Source organism: Ceratotherium simum, chromosome 1 (assembly GCF_057802395.1).
Source record: "Ceratotherium simum simum isolate JZ-2026a chromosome 1, ASM5780239v1, whole genome shotgun sequence".
Classification (NCBI taxonomy): Eukaryota; Metazoa; Chordata; class Mammalia; order Perissodactyla; family Rhinocerotidae; genus Ceratotherium; species Ceratotherium simum.
This window is the reverse complement of record NC_141900.1, coordinates 4,622,967-4,649,675: the sequence shown is the minus strand read 5'-3', so window position 1 is coordinate 4,649,675 and position 26,709 is coordinate 4,622,967. Positions and strand designations below refer to the sequence as shown.

The window sequence follows — 26,709 nt, the reverse complement described above, 5'->3', positions numbered from 1 at the left end:
GTGGACCCTACCACTCCCAACCCCACTTACCATACACCTGGAGCTTCTCAGTCAGTTCGTCTACATCAATGTGCAACTGGCTTTCTATAAAGTTCCTTATAAATTTGTTTCTCAGGGATTCCTAAAGGAAAATAGTATAGTTTAACAAAAATCTCATCATTTCCTCTTATTGAATAATACTTGTTAGGTTTATTCGAAGTATCATTATACAGGAAAAAGGCACATAGAGTGAATCATCTTAAAAGAGGTTCTAAAACATCACAATAAATAATAGGATAACATTTGCTTGGGACTTTATCTTAAATAACAAAAGTAACAATTATGACAATTTAGGTTGTAATTGTAATTATGCACTAATATTGAAAACGAAGAATGAAGTAAGTGTTGGCTTTTTGGCAAAATTTTCTAACAAAACTGTATGGTGATCCTTTACATAAATCTTTAACGTTGCTTTTTCCAAAGGCCAGTTATACAGAGGCGGGTCATTGTTATAAGAACACTAAGGAAAGTTTTCAGCATTTCCCAAAACCCTCTCTTAATCCTTCGATATTCTAATCATCTCTGGCAGCACCTTTCATGTTATCATTTGTATCACTTTTCTTTCATTATTGATGGTTCCAACTCTGCCTCATTTGTCAATGGTTTTACCATGGATAGTTCTCCAAGATTATTTTCTTCGACGTAATGAAATTGCATCTTTATTTTGCAGCTGGCATGAGTTTACTTGCACTGTCCTGCCACATACTCACAACACCCAGCAATCCCCAGGAGACTGGGACAGAAAAATACTGAGGCAGTGAGGCCAACGCCAGGATTAAGCATGGCACGATAGCTGAGTGGGGACTAATTTTGGAATTTGTCAGGTCCCTAGAGAATATTCATATATTATCCTGACTTTGTTTTACCACACAACCTTATAACTTGGGGACTTCAGAGAAGGCATTCTCATATGATGGCCACCTTCTGCATTTAGCTCTTTCTTTCCTCACATTTGCCTCCTTATATATTGATTTTATTGACTGGTCTAGGGATGACAGAACCTCATTATGGAACCTTGGTGTGCACTTTTATTTTTTTTTGGATCCTATTTGTCTTCTTTCATTGGCTATTAGCTATTTGCCAGACATTGTGCAGGGTACTTATTAGTCATTTAATCTCGGCAATTTGCAGCAGTCTCAATTTGCAGCTTATAATATTGCATGTAATTATTTGTAGTTGCAGCGGAGACTTTATGTAACAAAGCCTAAACTATTCACTATCTGAATCAAGCAGAAAAAGTCTGCTTGATTCCTGGATTAACAAAATAATCCATGAGAAAACAAATTAAAGAAGAATATTGCAATAAAGTTTGCCCTGGGGCCACACCTCCCTTGGGCTGCTCCTAGCCCACGACCACTATGTCAGGCCCATTCCTAAGAGCCACAGGGCCCATGTGACACAGGACTCCCGCACTGATAGCTGACTTTAGCTAGATGATGATGCATTCACTAAATGGCAGGGCCATCTAGGGTGCTCCCACCCGACCTCTCTCCTTCTCTCCTTCTCTCAGGGTCAGACCTGCATCGTTGTCTGATGAGCATGCTCCCAGCCTTCCCATGCTCCCTCTTCCTCTGCTCTAAAAGTTATTTCCCATAATAAAATCCTTGCACATGTAACCCCGTCTTGGCATCTGCTTCTAGGAGGACCCTGACACAGATGCATTTCTTGTGCGCCAAACATTATTCTAAGTGCTTTACCTAATCTAAGTCACTTACAGCTCATAACCACTATTATTTCTTCACTGGTAAGAAACCCAAGACACAGAGAAGTTCAGTGACCAGTCCAAGATCACACAGCACTGGGGGGCAGGGCTGGGAATCAAATCCAGACAATTGGGCTCCTGAGTCCATGCTCTGAATCACCTTGAACTATTCGTCTGATGCATTAGAAATAAGCCAAACAAGAATACAAATGCAGGCATATTTTCTCATGCTGTCAGACTTTAGGTAAGTTAGAGCTACACAAATGCCCCAAAAGTTACTCTATGACCTACCCTGATTAAAGTTTTGTAGTTAATTGTCAGGTTCTCAAGGAGTTGGGCCATTTTAAACCACAGCCCACATATTTTGGAATACATTACATTGTCAATACAGAATATCAGAAAATGATAACTGATCGTTTTGATAGACCCACAGTTGAAAAGTATGCAAACCACTCAAAAAAGCATTAGGTTATAAAATTCTGTCTCCATTTAAATTATGGAACTTAAGGCACATGTAAATATTAATAAATTAATCATTCTCACAATGGTAACATCTTGTGTGGGTAAAACACTGGATATTTTTTAAAAAATATTCATACATATCAAATTTTTATGTCAATATTACTACTCAACTGGGAAAACCATGCTAGAGGAGATTCTGTAGAACCTTCTAAGGGACGACTCTAATTTCACAGAAACCCCCTACCAGCTGTGCCCCCAGCCCTTGGTGGCACAGGGAGCCACCACTCACCTGCAGCTGGTTGAGCATCTGGCCATTTCCATTGCTCTGGAAAATGGCATACATTTTCAGCAATGTTTCTGATAAAGTCTTTAGCTTGTCCACAAAATAAAAAGTATAATTAGCCTGCAAAATAAAGCATATCTGGTTATGTCTCTAGCTCAGCTGAGCTGCACTAGGAAGACTCTTCAGTGCTGTGGCAGCTACACCAGGGAGAGAAGCATTACCTTGATTGGCCATCAGAGCAAAGCTCTGCCATTGCCACCTGCAGGCTGGCCGACACCTCCCCAGACAAGGCGACAGGTTCCACTGCCCTCATACCTAAGGTGAGCTCCCAAGACCTCTCTTCCAGGCTCTTTCCATCCAGCTGTCCCCACCTGTTCACCATGGTGTCCCCAATCCTTATTTCATTGTCGGGAACAGCAGATATCCCCAATACATACTGGCAAAATAAAACGTTTGTCCACATTTCCTCCTCAAAAATACATTCTCAACTAATATCTATGTATTTGTTTTGGGATACCCAACACTATTGAGGGTAGAGTAAAACTGGTTGTATTTATTCATTTATTATTGCTGGCAGAGCAAATTAGCATAAGATTTTTGAAAATAATTTTACAAAAATATTCATATTTACTGACCCACAGAAAATGTCCATGCTTTTTTCTCTGAAGATAAAAAGACTCTATCCTAAGGAAATAATTTAAAGAAAGCTATATCCGTGAAGTTGTCTATTACAACATTATTATATTTTTAGCACTGAAAATAGTCTAAATGTCAAAGACAAAAGATTAAAGAGGGCTTGGGAGTCCAACCACATCTCCCTGGAGTCATGAGGAGACCCTCAAAATGGCACAGGTCACACCAGGTCGGGAGCTGAAAAGCACCCACCACAGAAAAGAGAGGATTGATTGTTCCAGCTCCCGGCCCAAGGACAGGACACGAGCTCCTCCTTGGCGCAAAGCTGGAGCCCTGGGCATCGCTGCCTCCATCCCTCCCTGGTCCTGCGTCTCTCCTGCTCTGCTTGGCTGCCAGCTGTCTGAAACAGTACAGGAAAGCTGCAGCAGTTCTAAACTTCTCCCTTCTGCCTTCATATGAACCTGAGGGGCTTGGATTTGCACAATGTCTGTGTTATTTGCCCGCCCTGGGGAGGCATGATCCTCTATTTCTAAGGATGGCACAAGCCGGGGAAAATACCAGTGGGTGTATAAAATGATTCTTCTAGTCAAAAGATGAGGCCAATGTATGAATCAGAATAAAGGTCTTTAACGGAATTGATTTAATGTAAGATAGGAGAAAATGTGGAAAATCGCTGCTTTGTATTTTCAAGACAAATCAAGGAAAGTAGAGAAGATGGTGATGAAGAAGGAACCATCTGACAGGAGGAGACGCTACCTGAAGACTGAACCACAGCTGCTGAATTCAAGGCAAGAGTGGGACAGCCCGGAAGCGTTCTGAATACGTCAATAGAACAAGTCGCCATGCAGAACAGACCTGTGACACCTTCCCAGCACTCAGAGGAGAGCCGTGAGACAAAGAAGAAAAAGGAAAAATTAGAGGCAATCTAGGACAGACACAGGAGAGCTAAGCTGACGAGGATTCAGAGCCCAGGAGAGAGGGGCCAGAGAATGGAGTCAGTCATCATAGAAGGAAGAAAACTCATTGTTGCTTCCTGAGTCTGCAAATTTAAAGAGCATTTCTTATAATCAGCAATTATTAAAAAGTGGCCAGTGCCTAACAACCTTGTGAAACTTGGAATTCTAATTAAAAGAATAAATACTACATGCATCGAGGAGTACACAAGAAGTTTCTTAAAAAGGAACAAAAATTAATGTGGTTTCAGACAGCTTCTCTGCAAAATTAAAGGTCAGTAGACAATGAAGCAGAATCTACTGAGTTTTGAGGGGGAAATAATATCAACCAAGAATTCCTATGTCCAGCCAAGCTATGCTGCAAAAGCAAAGACCACAGAGTCATCTTCAGACATCCAAGGAGAAGAAAATCATACTGCCAGTGAATGCTCCTGAAAAAGCTACCTGAAGACAACCTGAGCAAAAGTTAAAGCAACATGACAAGAATATCAAAATGATGATGAGCCATGAAACCATTCAAATAGAGAATTAATTTTAAATAATGGTTAACAAAGCTCTAAACCTAATCCAAATGCCAATAATAATTTTTGAAGTAAAAAATTATAAAAATTATGATATAAAATTATAATAAAAATTATAATAGAAAAGTTATAATAAAAATTATAAACACCAATCATTTACTATTACGATAGTGATTGTCAGTGTAATGGTAATCTGTAAATATTCTAGGCTCCATCAATGAAAGGCAGGAGGGGTTAGGGAGGGGAGGAGAGAAAGTAAAGGTATGCACAAGTTCTCACACAAGAAAGAACTGATTCCCAGTACTGATAACTGGGGAGAGGATAAGCATGATATTAAAAACCAGAAGGTAGCAAACAAAGGAGAAAAATAGATTTTAGAAAACAATTTCCTTTGGCAAAAGAGAGGAAAAAAAATAACGACAAGGCAACCATAAATTGTAAAACCATAAAGGAGGATGACAAAAATAACACTAAAGTTGCCAGTTATGACAATAACTTTGAATAGGTAAAAAGTCCTAATTCAGAGGCTAAGATTTTTAGGCTCATTTAGTTAAGTTAGTCAATAGTTATTGAGGGACTATGAGCCAGGCACAGGTGTAAGTGCTCAAAATATAGCTATGAACAAAATAAAACCTTTTTCTTAGTCAATATTGTGTTCTATTACAGAGACAAATCTATCAAAGCCAACTGTATATTTATATTGAATTGTAGACAAAACATTTTCAAAATCAAGCAAAAACAAAATCACTGTAAACATTAATAGCAGACAAAATCAAAGTCATGGCAAAAAGGATGAATGGAACAAAGATCATTTCATTGTGAAAAACATTTACAGTTCACAATGATTAGTATTTAGGCACCCAGTAACAGATCATTAAAATATATAATTACTACCAGAAATAAGAAAAGAATTTGATAAGAATTGGACAGTAGGAGATATTAATGTGCTGCACTGAGCCTTTGCAAGACCAGGCAGAGAGTACTTGAAAACTCGAGTCCTGAACAAGATCCCTGTTTTGGATTAAAACCCTGGCTCTGCTCCTTATTTGCTGCGTGGTCTCCAGCCAAGTTACTTAAACTCTCAGCTTTAGGCCTCAAGAAAAATGGGGGTAGAGGTTATTGTGAATATTATAAATTAATGGTCTAATATCTTGGCACCAGGCTTGGCACATGGTAAATGCTCAGTAAATACCACCTATATTGGTCAAAACTGCACACAGAGAAGCAGTGGTTGGATAGCGTTATTAATGCAACCAATTTAGAAGATCTACAAAAATCTTAAATCTACAAATAGAGAAGACACAAGCATACACCATATATATGTATAATACATTTTATATATTTATGAATATATATTTACATAGCCAGTTGTTGCAACTTAAACAGGTTAAATATCGTGATTTATTTTATATATACATACACTCACTTTTCAAATACCCAAGAAAAATTTACTGAAACCAATAATATGCTAGGGCACAAAGAAATTGCCAGTAAAATCCCCAAACATATAAATTATTTAGGTGTGTACAATGAAATTAAAAATTCTTAGCAAAAGTGTGTGCAAGCACCTTTAAAATCAACAAATTAAAAATTTTAAATATTATCATAAATAACTCGAATTATAGGACATTATTTAGGAAATGATTATATAAGAAATAACAAAGACATTAGCTATAAAAATATATTGGATATAACCAAAATTCAGACCCAAATAAGTTTGTTATTGAGTCAAAAAGTGAAAATTAATCAACAAAGCATTCACTGAATATATCAATAAAATAATAATATAGCAAATATGAGGAAAGCAGAAAGAAGAAATTTAAAAAGATAAATTATAAAATAAATGACTTGGAGGAAAAGGAAAATAATAAATACACGAGCTATTTACTTCAATAAACAATAAAATACACAAATCTCTGCAAAGTCTAATTTTAAATTACTTAATATTTATTAAAATATTAGGCTGCATCTAGATAGTAACACTAAATATTAATTTAAATATTTAAAATAACTGAAACACTAATACTTAAATAATAAAAAAAAACTTAATAATATTAGAAAACAAATCTACCAAATATGAAAAATTCCTATAACATATACAGAGGAATATTTCTAAGCAAAAGAATGCCATCTCTGCGATCTTAGATTTTAAAATCCCAGTGAAATGTATTTTTAAAAAGAAAATGACAAATTACCAATAAGCTGTAGGAAAACCTCACATGAACCAAACGTGAGCTGTGTCCCCCGGCGAGGTCTAGAAACAATGACCAGTAGCAATGCACTTCCTTAGCACCAAGAGTGTGATTGACAAGTGCTATTTTCCTTTAAAAGAAATCAGAACTTGTCGGAGTAGTGGCTGATTCCAGGACTGAGGTGAGAAACAGACATGAGACTGGAGAATCTCCTCCTACCAGATAGCAGAGCAGCCGTCAAAGAGCACTACAGTCATGCAAAAGAACCTAGAAAAAGAGGGCTTGTCCAGACAAGACAAGGTAACCTTGTTTCTCCTAGCTCCTGCCTGCCAAGTACCTCCATACACCCTGGAAACAACGCAAGAGGCTTCCAAAGAGAATTTGGAAAGGTGGAAGGAGGAGGCAAGATGGTGGGGGACCCTAGGACTGGAGGCACAACACAGCAGAAGGGTGTCTTATGACCCCCACTCAACAGAAGCTGACACAGACCCTGCCTTTCCCAACCAACAATCCGGCAATAGAATGCAGCCCAGGTAGGTTCATTGCTTCCCTGGATGGACTAGGACTCCTGCTGAAAACACCGTCAAGGGAATTAATCAGAACACTTGCTGATAATAAGCAGCCAGGGAAACTTCTCTTTTTCCCTTGGGAGGGTGGAGAGGATGGGGTGGATCAGCTTGGAGAGCTTGCCACAACAAGCGCCCAGCCCCCAGACACTGAGCAGCTGAGAGACGGTAGCAAGGGATTTCTGCCACAACAAGTCGCCTGGTCTGGACACCCTCCCTGCCCCCACAGCTGGAGGGCTCCTGATACAACAAAATTTGGCCTGCTGCATCTCTCCTGTCCAAGACTCCAATCCCCCATGTGGAGGAGAAACCCCTCTGCTCCTTCAGGCAGCAGCATGAGTGACAGTGGGAGCCTCAAAGGGACCTGATAAACCACACAGGTAGAAATAACACCACAAAGACTGCGACAATTAAACTGTTGTTGGAATCACTTCCCACAAAAGAGGCTGAGACATGTCTGTTAAACCTAAGTAGGATGACTGCCTGTAAAAATAAAAGATTTTTACAGAATCTCCTAACATAATAGCCAAAATGTCCACAATACAATTTAAAATCACCCGTCATACAAAGAACCAGAGAAAACACAACTTGAATAAGAAAAGCAATCAACTGATGCCAATATCAAGATAAATCAGATGTGGGAATGATCTGGCAGGTATTTTTAAAGCAATCCTCATAAAAATGCTTCAATAAGCAATTAAAAGTTGTTTTGAAATGAATTAAATAGCAGAAAATCTCAACAAAGAAATAGAAGTTATGAAAAAGATGGAAAGCACATGGCTAATACAGAACTGAAAAATGCAATAACAGACATTTTAAAAAATTCACCGGATGGTCTGAAGTAGAAGAGTGGAAGTGACATAGGATAGAATCATTGAACTTGAGGACTGATCGATATGCTTACCCAATCTGAGCAACAGGAGAAAACAGATTGATAACAAAGTGAACAGAGCCTCAGGGACCTACCTGTATGACAATAATAAAAGATTCCATATTCGTATCATTGGAGTCCCAGAAGAAGAGGAGAAACAGAGTGGGGCTGAAAGACTATTGGAAGAAATAATGGCTGAAAACTTCCCAAAACTGATGAAATACCAAAACCTATAGAATTAAGAACCTGAGCAAACTCCAAATGGGATAAACTGAGAGAAATCCATACCGAGTCGAATCATAATTAAACTTCTGAAAACCGAAGATGGAAAAGTCTTGAAAGCAACCCAAGAAAAATGGCACATTACTGATAGAGGACATCAACTCAAAAGTCCACAAATTTCTCATCCAAAACCATGGAGTCTAGAAGAAAATAGTCCAACATTTTTAGTGCTGTGGGAAAATAATTGTCAACAGTGAATTCTGTACCCAGGTATAAATATCCTCCAGGAATGAAGGGAAAATAAAGTCATTCTCAGATGAAGGAAAACTAAAAAGATTGAAGAAGTTCCTCAAACAGAAAGGAAAGATGATAAGGAATCTTGGAGCATTGGGAAGGAAGAAAGATCAGAAATATGGGTAAATACAATAGACTATCCTTCTCCTCATGAGTTTCATAAATCGTATTTGATGATTGAAACAAAAATTATATCCCCATCTGATAGTCAAGACAATGCTATTTAAAAATGGGGAAGTGGGGTTTCCACACATGACTCAAAGCGATAAGATGTCAATACCAGTAGATTGTGACAAGTCCCGTGTATGCTGTCATACCCAGAGCCATCACACAAAGAGACACAGTCAAAAGCACTATGAATAAGTCATTTTTAGGATAGGATCTTAAAAAAAATGTTCAAGGAATCCACAGTAAGGCAAGAAAAGAAAAAGAGAGGACACAATAGCCAAAAGTTGGAAACACCCCAGGTGTCCTTCAGTGTGTGAATGGTGGGATAAACTGTGGTCCATCCACACCATGGACTGTCACTCAGCAATAAAAATTAATATATGTATGCTATGGACAAATCTCAAGGGAATTATGCTGAGTGAAAAAGTCCAGTTCCAAAAGGTGACGTACTGTATCATTCCTCTCATACGACAATCTTGAAATGACAAAAGGATAGAAATGCAGAACAGATCGGGGTTGCCAGGGGTCAGAGATGCGGCAAGAGTGGTAGAGGAACACAGGGGGTGTGGTTATGAAAGGGTGACAGGGGAGACCCCTTGGTGAGGGGACCATCTGCATTGGCTCTGGTGATGGTACACAGACATACCTGGGGATAAAGTTACCTAGCACTCTACACGTGGTACAAGTCACAGTGAAGAAACCTGAGTGAGATCCGCAAACTCTATCCATGTCATAACCCTGGTTGTGCTGCTGTGCTATAGTTTTGCGAGATGTTACCACTGGAGAAACCGAGTAAAGGGTTCATGAGATCTTTCTGTAGTGTTTCTTACAAATGCTTGGGAATCTACAATTATCTCAAATAAAAACCAATTTTTTAAAAGGATATAGAAGCCTAATTGAAGTGGTATCCACTGGCCACACAGGGCTAATTTGAGCATCACAAAGAATCAAGACTGCAATGGACTGAAGTACATGAATAGGTTTAAATCCATGAGTCCACGATGGTTTTAACAGCTCCCCCTCAGAAGATTATAGGGAGACGATGAGGCTCAGAGCGCAGAGCCCCGCGGAGAGTGGGCCATGATTCTCAGAGATCCCATGATTCTAGTCTTTTTTCACTTTATCTCATTGGGAGAAATAACTAGGTTTCACCTGTATACCACCTACTAACTGCTGATTTTAGAAAATGCCCCAAGACCTTTCCTCCTTGCGGTTTTTTTAATTTGAAAAATCAAGAAAATGAAATCAAAAGGTGACTGAGTCATAGCATGAGATGTTAGCTGTGGGTTTATTTTCCTGTTGCATCCATCATTTTCTTATTTATAGCACCTCTTCCCTCCTTTGCATTCAGACATTTTGCTTATTGCTTTTAAGGGAAGATTTGAAAAGGAAGCGAGGGGGGATATTAGAAGTAGCGAAAAGAAAGAGGATATTTTTTTCTTACCTGGCCAGAATCAGGAAGGACAAGACCCAGAGAGGGAACAGCCCTTCCCCTCAACCTATTTCACTCCAAAGAGACCTCTCCTCCCCATCTTGATGGGATAGGGGAAAGAGGAAGGTCACTCTGTGATCCCAGAAACAAAAGAGACCTGTGCCAACTCTCCCCAGAACAGAGGGCATAGCTGGATGTGGGCATCTAGGCAGAGGGATGTGGCCAGCATCCTCTGGATGACAAGGCTCACATCAGATGCTTTGTGTCCTCTCAAGTTGATGCACAAGTCGAGTGTAACAAGAGATGACGAGGTGGGAAGACCCCTGGGATTCTATCATACATGCATCTTTTGCTACCTGTGCCAAATTCCAAGTGCTCAAAGGAGTCCATGAGGACTTTCTGCTCTGTTCCTCAGGAACCTCGTTCCAAACCCAGAGGAGACACTGCTCTCCGCTCCTTCTTTGTCTCCCTGAAATTGTCTATACATTAACAAGAAGAGATGCACATGTTTGTAATCTGATTTTCTTCACTCCTACTACCCACATTCTTCTGCACACTGCCTGAAGTTCATTTGGCAGTAAATCTTTCAGATCGGTCTACATTTATCTCTTTCTTTTTATAAGCTGCATGTTTTCCATTTTATGAATATGCCAAGATTTATTTACCAATTCCCTACTGATGGCCAGGTTGTTTCCCAATTCTTGTGCTTAAAAACAAAGATGCAATAAATATCCTTGTTTTCATGTGTGAATGTATGTTTTCTAACACTGATAGGTATTTCCAACATAGACATTATGCCAGCATACTCCCACCAGCAATGTATGAGTGCGTCTTTCTCCTAACACTCTCAGCCAGCTCAACGTGTTATCAATTTTTTGGCCTTTATCATTCTGATATGGTATCTCACTTTGGGGATTTGCATTTCTCTTATTATGAATAAGTTTGAGCATCTCTTCACATATGTAAGAGCCATCTAGGGTTGTTGTTTTTATTTCCTTCTTTGCAAACTCTATGTTTATATTCTTTGCTCATTTTCTAATGGGCTGTTTTAGTGATTAATTAATTAAAATTTTGGCACATACAGCCCCATTCCCAAATGGACAGGATCTATCTCCAGGCGGCTCTGAGAGGACCCATGGTGAGGAGGCCTGGTGAGGACAATGTACACCTGTGCCCCCCATCCCATCACCTCTCTGTGTAGATATCACTTTTCAGAGTCAAAGGAGTGCTGACACCACCTTTATGTGCTGTCCTTTAGCTGGGACTGAATGACCTAGAGGAGCCCAAGAGGGGTTTGAGTCAAAGGACATGATTTTCTGTCCCAGTTTGGCCAAAGACTGGCCGGGAGACCTTGAGGGAACTGTCTCAGCTCTCGGGACCTCATTTGTAAAGTGGACAGAGCAATAACACTGGTCTCTTACGGTGGTTGAACGTGGTTGTCTGTTTGTTCTGTGCCCTCCATCTCATGGTTATTAGCTTAATTAACCCAGGGCATTGGATTTGAAGGACAGAATGATGGAAGCGCACAGACATCCTATGTCTACGAAAGAGCCATGTCTATCCCTGGGTTGGGTATTATTTCATTTCACAGAACAAGTATATTCATAGACCAACTGATATTACTTTTTAGGGAACTGCCATTTTACACGGGAGTATACCAGATAAGTCTATCCTTAAATGTAATTACTTCTCTGGGCAACTTTGCTGCATTTCAATAAAATGCTCCATGTCAGATATTTTCACCCATCTGAGAGCCTCACTCCGGGGTGAACCACTGAAGCCTTGCTTTCAGAGCACTGATGAGGTGCCTGCAGTCAGAGAGACGATGCTATGAATGCCATTCCCTTTACAGGGCTCCCTGGGGATGGTCTCTGCCTGCCCAGGGTCTTCTGGTCCCCCTCTCACACTGCTCTGGTCATATAAACAGTCCTATGTGCAGGGCCCATGCACCTCCAGCCACGCCGGCTGTATCCAGTCCCGCACCGCTCCCACTTCCCTGACATTTTTCATCTTTGAGCGTCATAGAGCCAAGCATTCTCATTTCCACTCAAGTTACTTAATCATCAGGCTTTATGTCCACTTAATGGTAAAAGTAGCAATAGCCTTGTGTTCATCTTTCACCTGTGACTTCACCCTCATCCTCCCAGAGGTGCCTCTTTGAAGGCAGAATTCTGAGGATGGAGGAAAGGCCACGCATTACTACACAAAGCCATAAAAAATGTGGTAAGTGTGCTTAATTAGGTACTCAGTATCCCAGACTGATGATAGTAAAAGAGGCTGTAGTGTGCAGGATCCTGCCTATTTGATAGCCTAACGCTATTAATATGACTTGATGAAAGGACCCTGGCTGGAGAGTCCAATGAGCTTGGATAGAACCATATACTTCCATTTACCAGCTAATAAACTTGGGAACGTAAACCTCTCCAATCCTTACTATTTTTAATCTATCAAATGGGTCTAATAACGCTTACCCACCTGGTTCTTGTGAGAAGTACATGAGACAGAATTTGGGAAAGTACCCGTGATGGTTCCTTGAACCTTGTAGAAGTAAGTGCTCAATAAACAGTGGTTCAATTTGCCTTTAAGACAATGAAATTGTTGACGCGAGTGCCAGAGCTATGAGCAAATGTAAAACTCTCCATCTGTCCTCCTCTTGTGCCCCAGATCCAATCAGAACACCAGCGCTGAGGTTGAAAGCCAGTCTCTCCCCATCATAACCTGATAGTCCAGTTCAGAAGCTTGAGGCCACCTCCTCAAGCTGCCACACGCAGCAGCCTTCCACACCCACTCTATCACTGGGAATCTGTGTCTCCTTTACCCCATGGTAAGTTCATCTGAGGGTAGAAGCTGAGTTTTACTCAGATGTGAATCCCCACTTGGGGAACACAGTGAAGTATAACAAAAAAAAAATGGAAAAACAGACCTGGGTTCAAAAACCATCTCTGCCACCTGTTGAGAGATTTTGACAAGCCTACTAACCCCTAAGACTCACCTGCAAAATGGATATGACAACTGCTAATTCCCTTCATAGGTATGCGGCACAGATGAGGTCCCCAGCTAACAGAGCTCTTAGAGGAGTCAGGATTACAGTAGGTAATTCTCCCCCAATCTCTCTCCTTATACCTCTTCTCAATCTAGCTTTGATACACTAAAACTTGTATTTGAGAACCGGCGAGCTTTGTGGGAGCTCTTCATGCTTCAAAAGTCTCATTTCTCTAAAATGAAGAAACCAACTTAGAACTGGCTATGCCATAACTGGCACATAACTCAAGTTACCATCTCTCTACTTCAAATTCACCCTTCATTGCCAGTTCTGTAATAACAGAGTTGGGCCCTTTGCTAGCTGGCACAATGCTAAGCTTTGCCAGTAGAGAGCCCTGGAAGGACACTAGAGGAGGAAGCATTTTCTCTTCCTGATTCCACTGTGATGCTTCTGGCAGGCTCCTACAGAGCCAGCCCCTGGCTTCCTGAGCACACAGCTTTGCTAGTGCTTGGCTCCTGCCATGTACGTGGCCTGCAGCACATAGCACCCTCTTGTGGGCATCCCAGATTGTGTTTTCCCAGGGAGTGCTGCTGGTGTGGCACCTCCCCAGGCGTGCCTTTGTGCAGCTTTCTCTGAGAGTCACGAAATGTAGAGCTTCTCCTAGCACCCCAGGGTGCAGATTCCCAGCAAGCACCACCAGTGGGGCACCTCAGTGACCTCTGCCATCCAGTTGACCATGGCTGTGCTCTTCCAATTGAGGTCTGGACCCCAACCCTGGGTGGGGAGCCACTTCTAGTGTTGTTCCTTCTTTGGATGCACTACCCAGCCCTAGGGGTGGGGCTACTTGCTGTGCCTGCCATGCTACCTTCTTTAGAGTTCTCTTTACATCACTAACCAATTCTTGTTACTCTGATACCTTGTTACACTAATAATTCTTTATATTAAACTTTCCCTGTTGTTTATTATGATTGGATACACTGGAAAATAACCAAATGGACACTGTGCTCAGAAAACAGCAAAAATTCACATGCCATGAAAAGAGCTAAGAAGAAAAGGCAATCAAATGTCTTAAGTAGGCCAAGATCACTTAAAATGCCAAAAACTATAGTTTTAAAACCAGTGTGATATTTAACAAAACTATCAGGATGTGGAGCCAGCAGAGATGAGAAGCCACAGGAGGTAGCCCTGGGGCTTTGGGGAGGTTGAGGCAGGGATGCCGAGGCTCTCACACCTCATCTGAAGCGGGGCTCTGTGCAACGAGCACGGAGCGGCCACAGTCACCAGGTGGGCTAGTGGAGGGACTCCGCTTGGCTCTCCTTCTTTGGCTCATGACCCAGCACAAATCCCTGTTTATAGAATGCACCTGGACCAAAAGGAGAGCTGGAACTCTGCCATCCCAGACCAGCTGGCACCTACAGCTTCCTCGCCACCAGCTGCAGGCTGTCCTCGGTCCCCAGAAATTTGCTCAGGCACCAATTAGCAGGCCCCACATTGATAGGTATGCCTCATGTCTGCTTCAGTAACTTTAGAGCAAACTATTTTCAGAATAAAAAAGACATTCTTGGTGCTCTGATGGAGGAGGTCTCTAGTGACCACAGGAATATGGACGAACACTTGGTTCAATGTTTAGGGAAAGTACTTTAATTAAGAAAGCAAGGTAAATCGTATCTTCTCCTCCTCCGACTGGCCCTGAAAACAGAGATCTTCATACGTCAATGCATACTTCATAACAAGCTTTAAAAGCAACTTCTGTGCACCAGCACACTGCGCTAGGCTCTACAGGTGACACCGATGAGTGAGATGGGACCCCGCCCCTTCAAGTTCACAGGGACTCAAGCACCGTGTATGGCAGGCATCAGGATTCACAGGGGAGTTCACACAGGACCCAAGTGGCAGGTGACCGAGGAGTGGCCCTCCGGCGGGTTTCTGTATGCCTATTGTTTATTTTTTAGTATCAAGCCCTAAGTTCATGCAGTAATTAGCAAACTAGCCTCCCTTGGGCTACTATTTTTCATGTGATTCCATAACCAGCTGCAGAAACACAAGGACAGAATTTGCAAGTTTCCTAGATGGCTCCAAACATTTCCATCGTCAGGTGGTAAAAGAGAATTTGAAAGTGGCAGTAGTATGGGCTGAACTGTGTCCTCCCCAAATCTATATGTCAGAGTCCTAAGCCCCAGGACCTCAGAATGTGACTGCATTTGGAAATGGGGTCATTAAGTGGGTAATTAAGTTAACATGAAGTCACTAGGCTGAGCCCTAATCCAATAGGACTGTTGTCCTTACCAGAAGAGGAGATGAGGACACAAACACACACAGAGGGATGACCATGTGTGGACACAGGAGGAAGATGGACAGCTACAAGCCAAGGACAGAGGCCCCAGGAGAAACTGACACTGCCAAAACCTTGATTTTGGACTTCTAGCCTCCAGAACTGTGGGAAAATAAGTTTATGTTGTTTAAGTCACGCAGTCTGTGTACTTAGTTACGGCAGCCCAAGCAATACACAGGCAGTATATCACAGAGTTCAAACTAACAGATTTGGCCTGAATTCCCTCTCCACCACTTGCAAGCTATGTAATTTATCCTCTCTCAGCCTTGACTTTGCTGTCTGTATAAATGGGGATAATATCAGTACCCACTTCCAATGGTTGCTATGAGGAGTAAATGAGATGATCCATGTAGTGTGCCTGGCCAAGCATCAATGAATTAAAGTAATAACCACAGTGGACCACTCTCTCTGGTCACACTCACCATTACTAAACTCAGACAAGACCATTGTTGATCACATCAAAGCACAACTACCGCCATGATGGAAGGGGAGCCCACTGGACTCAAAGAGGGCAGAGGGCTTGGCATGTAGTTTATTCTGTCCATGATGTATTTAAATACAGGAATGTTTTTGACTCAAATGGGCACGAGAGCCATATAATCACTCTTCTTTAATTTATTCAACAACTGTTGGCTTACTGTGTACCTAGCACTCTTCTAGTTACTGGAGATGGTGGTCATTACAACAAACAAAACCCCACCTCTCATAGGGCCTGTGTTCTAGGGGAGACAAATAATAAACAAGCAGACACATGAACAGATGAGATCATTTCAAGTAGTGATAAAAGCAAGACAGCCGTCATAATCACCAAAGACTAGAAACAACCCAAATGTCCTTCAGCAGGTAAATGGATGGACAAACATGGCGCATCCACACCGTGGCAATAAAACAAAGTCAACCACTGATACATGCAACAACCTGGATGCATATCAAGGGCCTTTGCTGAATGAAAGAAGCCAGTCTCTAAACTTACAGGCTGATGAGACTGCCTATAAGGCATTCTCAAAAAGACAGAACTATAGTATCAGAGAACAGATCAGGGGTCACCAGGGGCTACAGGTGTGAGGATGATGAGACTACAAAGGGACAAAATGAGGGGCTTATTTTGGGAGGAGCGATGGAACTGTTCTGTACCCTGACAGAACAGTTTGTAGGGGTGGTTACATGAATCTAGACAAGTGTTAGAACTGTACACACATAAAAAGTCAAACTTACTATGTTTAATCAAAAGGTAAAAACACACAGTGCCCATTAGAGGGTACCTGGAAGGAGGGAGTGGCATAGGTGGGGTCAGGTGGGACCCCACCACATTCCAGCTCTTGAGAAGGTTGGGAAGGAGGCTCTGGGCAGAGGGAGAGTTTGTGGAAAGCCCCAGGTGGACACCAGCTTGGAGCCTCACAAGGGCTGGAACTCCCAAACCCTGAGTAGGGGGACGGGGGAGGTGGCGGGGAGAGGGGAGATAGCTGCCTGGGGACCACTGGTGGTCCATCTCTGACCAGTGCCATGTACTGAGGCCCACTCTAACCAGTGGAGGGGTCCCTTGCCACAGGGTGGTCAAGGATGCACCTCACGACACTCTTGGACCTGAAGGGAGTGTGACCTTGACTCTGCAGGTGCGTGCAGACCACAGAAGTACAGCGGGAGGGACATGAGGATACGTGAGGAGAGTTTCTCTATCTGGAGCAGCGTTGGAAGACTGGCTCATTGACACAGCTGGGTGGACCGAAGTCACTATTAGAGTTCTTCCTACAGGCTGCCTCCCAGCAGACCAGCGAGCATGCAGCTGATGAAGGTGACCTGCTATTTTCTAGGACCTGCTATGGACACCTGTTAGGCATTCACACACGTGATGCTACCAATAGCTAACACCCCACTGCTTGGGTCTGCAGAGAAAAGGTAGTTTTCTATTTCCTGGAGCAGGTCTCACTTTCACCCACTGGTGTGTTGTTGCAGTGGGGGTAGCAGGTGTGGCAGGAGGCCCCAAACTATCTGCTGACAGCAGAACACCTGGCCCCACCTGGGAAGCCTGGGGCTGCTCTCTCTCTGCACCTTCCTTCTCATCTCAGCTCCTACTCTTTGACACTTGGCCTCTCCTCTAGTTGCCCATCTGGCTCCAGCCTGGGGCTGAGGTCTCCTTGTCCCCTGCTGCTGCAGGCTCACAGCATCTCTCAGAGCCAACTGAACACCTGGGCTTAGGAGGGAAAGTCTGGCTCCCTTCCCCCCAAACTCAGAGAGGCTAATTCAGGCACCCTCCCCCTGCCTGACCACTTCTTCAGGGCCACCACGTTGGCTTAGGGGCCCAGCTGATGACTGCCCCCCTTTCCAAGAAACACACAGGAGTAAGGCCAAGACCTTCTGCTCTCAGCTTCTCCCATGACTCACAGCCCCTGCACAGCACCATCACCAGGAGAGGGGGCTTGGACATACCCTGACCACGGGCCATCCTTACTCTGTCCCTCTCTTCCCTTGGGCCCCCATTCCCTCTTGTCCAGCTCTATAAACCCCTTTATACTGAGGTTTCTCAAGCTTGGCACCACTGACATCCTGGGCCAGATCATTCTTCCTTGTGAGGGCCACCCTGTGCAGTGTGGGGTGTGTAGCAGCATCCCTGGCCTCCACCCACTAGATGCCAGTAGACCCCCAGAGTGACACAAAAAATGTCTCCAGATGTTGCCACAGGTCCTCTGGGGGGCAAAATCACCCGACCCTACCCTAGCTGAGAACCACTGGTGGTCGCCACCACTTCCTCCTTCCTAAGGTGACATTCACTCTCCCCATTCCCCCAAGGAGCAATAGCAGAATGTTTTTCCGAAAATAACCAAACTACATTCATTTACTATTTTCTAAATATTATCTCTGATATTTTCTCTAATCCTCCAAACTGCACTACAAGGTAGTTAATATTAGCTCAGTTTACGAGTGAGGACAGTGAGCACCAGAGTTCAAATAACTTTTCCAAGGGGGATCAGGTTAAGACAAGAGTCTTATCTCACCAAGCCCGCAATTCTCGTAGGGAGTGACAGCTAACCCTCTGTGCGGTGGGTAGTAGGACATGTCTGATGATCCACTTATAACCCCATTTCTGGCACGCTGCCTATTCTTGGGCATGCACTCGAATTCTTTTATCTGTGTTTACTTTTATAATCTCTCTTACACCTCAAATGATGTCTTCATGTTGTTCTCCAATTTTTGCAACAAGCTGGGGCCAAAACCAGCCACAATCTGACCCACAATATAAAAAGAGAATACCGATGTATTGGAGTCTCTTGAATAATAACATGGAAATACCATTGATTCCGTTGTAAATATTGAGCCTGAAACCCTCAGGGTACAGGTCAAGTTTAGCCATCGCTTTCTGGGGTCGCGGAAGCACTGGATCCAGCGCCATCTGCACATAGCTCTGGGGAGGGAGTGGCAGGGGGGCGCATCCCCCCAGTTAGGGGGTACCAGAACCTAGATGGGGAAGGGCTTGATAAGGGCCGTCAAGTGATTGTGATGTAGCCCCGTGAGGAGCAGTCTCCCAGATGAGATCGTGATCTCTCTCAAGCTTTCATTTTACTGACAGGAAAGAAGCTCGTTAAAGGGAGAGTGATAAGCCCAAGGACTCACAGATGGTTAGGACAGGGAGGACCAAACTCAGCCTCCCCAACATGCATGCATGTTCTTGCCACTACATCATGCTTCTGGGTGCTGCCCTCAGTGTTACAGGTTGAACATGAAGTTACCAATTTTTATACATTTTTTTCCCTACAAAAGTGACAACTTCCTATGGTCCCACCTAATAGGAAATAGTAGAGAGAATAAGACTAAATAGCAAATAATTTACAATATGGGCTACTCCCTCCTTACAGATGCTGTTGCTTCACATGACACAGGTGGCAAAGCTTCTAGGGTCCCCCAGCCACATGGGACATTAGACCAGGAGTCTAGTGACTGGAACCAACTTCTATAAAGCTAAATAGCCTTGGCTGACTGCTAGAATAATTCATCCCAGCTACAATGCCATAAAGTTAGCTTTTTAAGTACAAAAACAGGACCCTTACATGTGAAGTCATTAGCCACATCGACTAAGTGAAAAAGATAGCAGCTCATAATACTGCCTATAAAATCTAAAAGGGAATAAGCAAGGACCAGTGAAATCTTTGGTGATTCTTCTAATGTCCTCACTGTTCTCAGAGCGCACGAGGCACGTTCCCTCCCCACCCGTCTGTCCTGACTGACCTTCCTCCCTCCTCCTGCGGATGGAGGCCTACACGCCCCCTCCCTCCAAATGCTTTTCCAATGCTTTTGGAGGATGAGTTACTCTCCTCTCTGTGCCCTGCCACACTGAATGAATCTCATCATATTGTATCTAAATTGTTTCTTTGATGTTAGTCTTCTCTTTCGCCTCTTCAGGGTGAGCTCTTCAGAAGCAGAGGCTGTCATACTAATTGTTGTATCACAGAATATAGCACAGTATATAATACTATAGTAATATATATTTTTAATAATATTAATGTACGTGTTAGTGCCGTCGAGTCGATTCCAACTCCTAACGACCCTGTGTTCAGCACAGCGGAACCCTGCCCAGTCTTTTTGCACCATCCTCTCACCTTCTAGTGCTATGTTAGAAAATGCTCCACTGCTATTCATAGGGTTTTCATAGCCAGTTTTTTGGAAGTGGGTGGCTGGGTCCTTCTTCCTAGTCTGTCTTAGTCTGGAAGCTCCGCTGAAACCCGTCCACCACGGGTGACCCTGCTGGTACTTGAAATCCTGGTGGCAGAGCTTTCAGCATCACAGCCACACGCAGCTGCCACAGTGTGACAACCAACAGACGGGGGGTGTGGTTCCCTGACTGGGAAATGAACCCAGGCAGCACCGTGACAGCACTAGATCTTAACTACTAGACCATCAGGGCTGGCTACTAATGTATAATAATATAATCATAAAAAATAAACTCATGGCCTATTTTTTAAATTTGAATTTAAAATAAAGCTATGGTCTAAAGCCATTTTCTATGAAATTTCTACAATATCCACAGCTCATGAAAGGTTAATGTGCTAAGGGAATCACAATAAGGTGGGCTTTGGCTCCAGGCCTGGCCTGAGTGCCTGTCCGAAGCACAGCCCTGGAATGGCAGCGGAGGCCAGAGCGCCCGCCCAGCAGAACAGCTAATTCCTGGCGGATATCTAGAGTAATATCATTTCATTGTGAGAGTCCAGGCTTTTGGTAAATACCCCTCCCAAAGGACATTTTCAAGATAACAACAGAAGTTATTAAACACATTCAGAATAAGATGAGGCAAATGCAGCCCTGAGCTAAGTGCCATGTGCGACAGAGCCCTCGGGGGCTGCTAATGTGCAGCCCTGGAGGGCAACCCCGGGCTGGAAAGGACAGACTCGTACAAGCTAGTTTGATCAGAAATAACTCAACTGCTCATATGACCACACACCACCCCTAACTTTTTAAAGTTAATACTATTTGAAGTTTGAGGTTTATCACTAACAGAACGTGGTATCTCCTTTTCTGGATTGACGGTAGGATCAGATAATTCCGTGTCCTCTGTCAGGTTCCCTAAAGGTGCCTGCACGTTTATATGCCACCGTCAGACAGGAAAACAAGACCCCTGGAAAAAATACATGATCATTTCAAAAGAAAGTACAAATATGAATAAAAATAAATCCTGTGTGAATAGGGTTGAAAAATTAAGCAACATAAGAAAGGGAAGACCAGCAGAATCGCACGACGTCCAATTCCTGCCGGGCACACTGCTTGGCCTCTTCATTTGAGCTCACCCTCACAGGCAGAAGCCCGGAAAGCCTCGTAGTCAGCTCGGAGAACATCACTTACCAGACCCCGACTACAAATCCGTCCATCTGTCTCTTCCTGGATTACCACGTGCACCAAGCAAAACAGCTCAGCGTTTGTTCTCTGAGTTTTTCTGGAACCACGTGAAACAGCCCTCCTTTCTCTCTAATTGTCCTCCCTGCATTAGCCACTCCAAATAACACCTTCAGCCTCCAAAGTGTCTTCTAAGAGAATAACTCCACAAATCCAAGCTTAACAACAACAGGAAAAAAAACCCAGGCCAAGATGATTGTAATCAATTTAAGAAAATTTTATGTAATCCAATGCATATAATAATTATGTTAAAGCTTCTGCACAGCAAAGGAAACCATCAACAAAACAAAAAGACAACCTAACAATTGGGAGAAGATATTTGCAATCCATATATCTGATAAGCGGCTAATCTCCAAAATATATAAAGAACTCGTACATCTCAACAACAAAAAACTAACAACCCAATTAAAAAACGGGCAAAAGACCTGAACAGACATTTCTCCAAAGAAGATATACAGATGGCCAACAGACACATGAAAAGATGTTCAACATCATTAACTATCAGGGAAATGCAAATCAAAACTACAATGAGATATCACCTCACACCCGTCAGAATGGCTATAATTAACAAAATAGGAAACAAGTGTTGGAGAGGATATGGAGAGAAGGGAACTCTCACACACTGCTGGTGGGAGTGCAAACTGGTGCAGCCACTATGGAAAACAGTATGGAGATTCCTCAAAAAATTGAGGACAGACCTACCATACATTTCAAAGAACATGAAAACACCAGTGCGTAAAGATACATGCACCCCCGTGTTCATCACGGCATTATTCACAATAGTGAAGACTTGGAAGCAACCTAAGTGCCCATCAAGGGACGAATGGATGAAGATGTGGTATATATACACAATAGAATACTACTCAGGGATAAGAAATGATGAAATCTAGCCATTTGTGACAACATAGATGGACATTGAGGGTATTATGCTAAGTGAAATAAGTCAGACGGAGGAGGTCAAATACCATATGATCTCACTCATAAGTAGAAGATAAAAACAACAACAAACACATAGAGACAGAGATTGGATTGGTGGTTACCAGAGGGGAAGCGGAGAGGGAGGAGGGCAAAAGGGATGATTAGACACATGTGTGTGGTGATGGATGGTAATTAGTATTTGGGTGGTGAACATGATGTAATCTATGCAGAAATAGAAGTATAATGATGTACACCTGAAATTTATACAATGTTATAAACCAATGCTACTGCAATAAAAAAACTAACTAAATAAAATAAAATAAATTAAATTAAATAATAATAATTATGTCAAATATTTTAAAAGATTTCTTCCCAATGTAGTGCTTGTATGGCCTATAAGATCCTCATTCATTCGGACTTACCTTTTGAATGACCTCATTAATCTCTGGAGTATTTGGTGTGTACAGTATTTTTCCATGTAATATAGGCTTTAGGAAGGACCACACCAAAGCACCATTTGGAGACTGTAGAATTTCCTGATAAAGCTTCAAGCAAAATGGTGCTGTCACAATTTAAAAAAAAAAAGTATTACTCATGATACAGATACCTGGGTTAATAGGGAAATTTGTTTATGTATCTGTGATACCTCACTTTTAAATGAGTGATTTTTATATATATTTTCACGACACGATTCTGAATTTGGGCAGTAAATTCAAGAATAATTTTTCTTGTCACTGTCTTTAGTGGCTCTTGTCTCATGAGAAACTTCAAAATATCATGTTCACTTCAATAATTTGAAAGAAAGGATAGTACGACCTTCACATTTTCAAACTAAGTTATGAATAGCAGTACTAAATGATGAAAAAGACACCTGAAAATGAAAATAGTAATAAAAAATGAAAACGTCTTGTTTTTAATCTAGAAAACCTTCATTTCAACAATCACAGTATCGAGACCAGAATTAGGTTTTTCTTATGAAATTAGCTTTATAAATTGCTACTGAGTTTTCTTTGCTGCACCTGCATGGAACTATTCAACTGATTGCTTTTGATATATTAAATTGCCTTGTTTTCACTCAAACACTCAGTTCTTCATGGTGGCTTTCATCATGTTGTGGTGCTAGTTGGTTTCAATTGAAGATTTACTTGACTAATCCAATAGGTACCTAATGAAAGTAGAGACTTCATCACCATAATGACTAGTAATTAAATATTATAAGGTTTTAAGCTAGTGATGAATATTTCAGTATAACTAGTTCTTTCATCCCTGAAGAGAACATTTAATATAAAAATATTATCTTAGCTTTGATATCATAATTCATAACACCCAAGGTATGAAGAGTACTGTTGTGATTATTTCCACTATTATTCTCATCTTCCCAAATTCTTCATTTGAAAAGAAACACAAGTTCTTTTTATTCAACAAGTACAATAAAATTGATAGAAATAATCCCATAAAATATAAATTGAAAGCATGCCTACACAATGAATTTTTAAAGCATTAATTGTAGAGGTTGCTCTTACTGATATTTTAACAACTTATACTTTAAATTATAAACTTAATTTAGTAGCAATTTTGATTTCAGAAAAGACATAATCCTCTATATGTACAGAACAAGAAATTTGAAACCAGGAATCCTGACATCTGCCACTTGTGAGCTGTGTCAACTCGGGCAAGACACTTAACTGGATGGACGGAAGGGTGGATGGATGGCTAGGTGGATGGCTCAATGATTGGATGATTGGATTTAATGAACAAATTTATAATCCTCAAGAAACTCAAATGCAAGAAAAGGAGAAATGAGGATTAGGGAAGAAGACAACAAAAATTATTAAATATTAATAGCCTTAATGTGTGTCTATATTGCCAAATTATATTTTATTTGACATTTATCCAAATTATCCATCAGCTGATGATGAACATACTGACACACTGTCTCTAAGGTAACTCTGAGGACATTGCCACCTGGCTCCTCATCCTACACCTCCAACTCTACGTATTCCCACTGTCTCCTTTTCCGCAGTTCCAACAACACCTCTGTCCATCCCAGGCACAAAGTATGTGCATAAAGATATATCTTGGGTGTAGTAGACAGAATTCTAAGACAGCCCCCTGGTGTTCACGCCTTGTCTTGCAGATAGAACCTGTGAATATGATGGATGCCAAGCCCATGGTTAGGTTACACAGCCATTGTGAAGAAATTTTGAAGATGTAAATAAGGTCCCTAATCAGTTGAGTTGGAGTTAATCGAAAGGGAGATTATCCTGGCTGAGCAATCAGGTAAACCCTTTAAAAAAGACTGGAAGCCTTAGAGTCAGAGAGATGCCCCTGCCAGCCTTGAAGACACAGTCTCCATGAGTTCTACAGCTGCAAGGAAACAAATTCTACCAACACCTCAGATGAGATTCCCACCCTGGCCAACACCTTGACTGCAGCCTTGTGAGATCCTGAGCAGAGGACCCAGCTAACCAATGCCCAGATCCTGACCTGCAGAAACTATGAGATGATAAATGTGTGTTGTCCTAAACCACTGAATGTGTGGCTATTTGTTGTGAGGCATAAAAATCTAATATACTAGGATACACTTACACCATTGTGCCAAGCAGCTAATATGCACCCTCCCCATTATCCTCATAGCAATCTTAGGAGGTCGGTACTATTGTTTCCATGTTATACATGAGACTAACATGAATCAGAGAGAGAAAATCCCTAGACCAAAGGTAAACCACTTTTTGGAGGGGCCAAACTGTCTAAACGCAAAACCTTTACCAGCATGTTTAGTCTGCCTCTCTAATTAAAATGTATCCACTTACAGCGGGGCCAGGAAATCACTTTTCAATCTGCTGCCATTTGCTACTGAGCTTTATAGGAGGCACATTTGTAGGAGGCCACGTACAGTTCTCCTTGTTGTATGAGATAGCCATTTTGAAAGGACCAAAACGGTGATCCTGGTCTCCAGGCCTGGACCCCTCGCCATTACTGGTTAGCCAGGAGTCCCACAGGGGCTGGGGCCTTCAGGTGTGACTTTTCAGACCCAGTTCCTTGGAGTCACAGGTGAGAGAATTAGCCTGTGCTCAAAGGCACTGGGGACCTCTAAAGCCAACTGCCACACCAGTGTTTGGTGGCCTTACTGAAAATGGAGGATAAAGGTTAGAAGGTGGAGGGAGAAAGTTCTTTGCCAGTATATACCCACCTTCTACACAGACAGAATATTTTGTACAAAGCAGGGCTGATGATCAATATGCAAATTAATCTAAACAAATATGGATTACTATTTTCTTACTTGAATCTTCAGGAATGTTGAATTTTTCTTTGTCATCTCCCAAGAGTTCGTTAACTCTGGGCAAGTTAATAAATGTGCTAGAGCTGCTAAGGAAAGACGCTTGCTCCTTGCAAACCATCTTCATCACAGACTGGAAAGAACCAAAGGCTGAACTTCTGGCCTGGCGCTTCTGTGGAGCCTGAGAATATGAGAAAAAATTGCAATTAAACAGTGACTTGGAATAATTCCCTCACAGACTTCTGAAAGTGCAGTCCCTTCTCCAAGTGAGTATACAAGAAGTTCAGTAAGTCAAGGTATGGAATCTCTGCTTCACTCTTTTCTGTCCTTGAAATACCATGCAAATCTCTGCAATGAGTTTTCTGGCCTGTATACTTGTTAGAAGAGCCAAATGTCGCACACGCACACACATACCCCCACAACACACACACCAGCAGATTCTTGTTTGTCCAGTGATAAATTGTTAATCCACACAATATCACTAACTCAGACTCATTAATAGTCTTAATGTGTGTCTCTACTGCCAAATTACCCAGATACTTGACAGCTATCCAAATCATCCTTCAGCTAATGAGCACACCGACGTCCTGCCTCTGAGGCGGCTCTGAGGACTCTGCAGTCTGCCCCTCGTCCTGCACTTGCCTCTCTGCACATTCCCACATGCTCCTCTTCCCAGGCAGCTCCAACCCAGGCAGAGAGAGTTCAAGCAAAAACTAACATCATGCCACCAACCTCATTCAAGTCTGTGTTTGTATTTGAAGCAAATGATCTGTAATTTGTAAGCCAATTATTTATATGTACATAAATGTTTTAAGGTTTTGGAAAGCAATTTACTTTCTCAATTAAGTTAAACAGGCCCTTGGAATCTCACCTGTGCTAATAATTGATTGAGCGATTTCTGACTTCACAGACAATGTGAGAATTGTCCCACCCTCCCTGTGGTTGGATGTGAGTCTACAAAGTCCCTTCAATCGGTTT

General features: G+C 42.1%; 1 protein-coding gene across 1 annotated transcript in view; it reads right to left on the bottom strand.

The window, feature by feature from the left end:
* ABCA13 (ATP binding cassette subfamily A member 13) overlaps positions 1-26,709 on the bottom strand; it is a 420,155-nt gene that overhangs the window by 263,517 nt on the left and 129,929 nt on the right. The window contains 4 exon segments of the mRNA XM_004438384.2: positions 31-121; positions 2,493-2,606; positions 22,874-23,013; positions 25,735-25,912. Coding sequence (XP_004438441.2) covers positions 31-121; positions 2,493-2,606; positions 22,874-23,013; positions 25,735-25,912 — 523 coding nt within the window.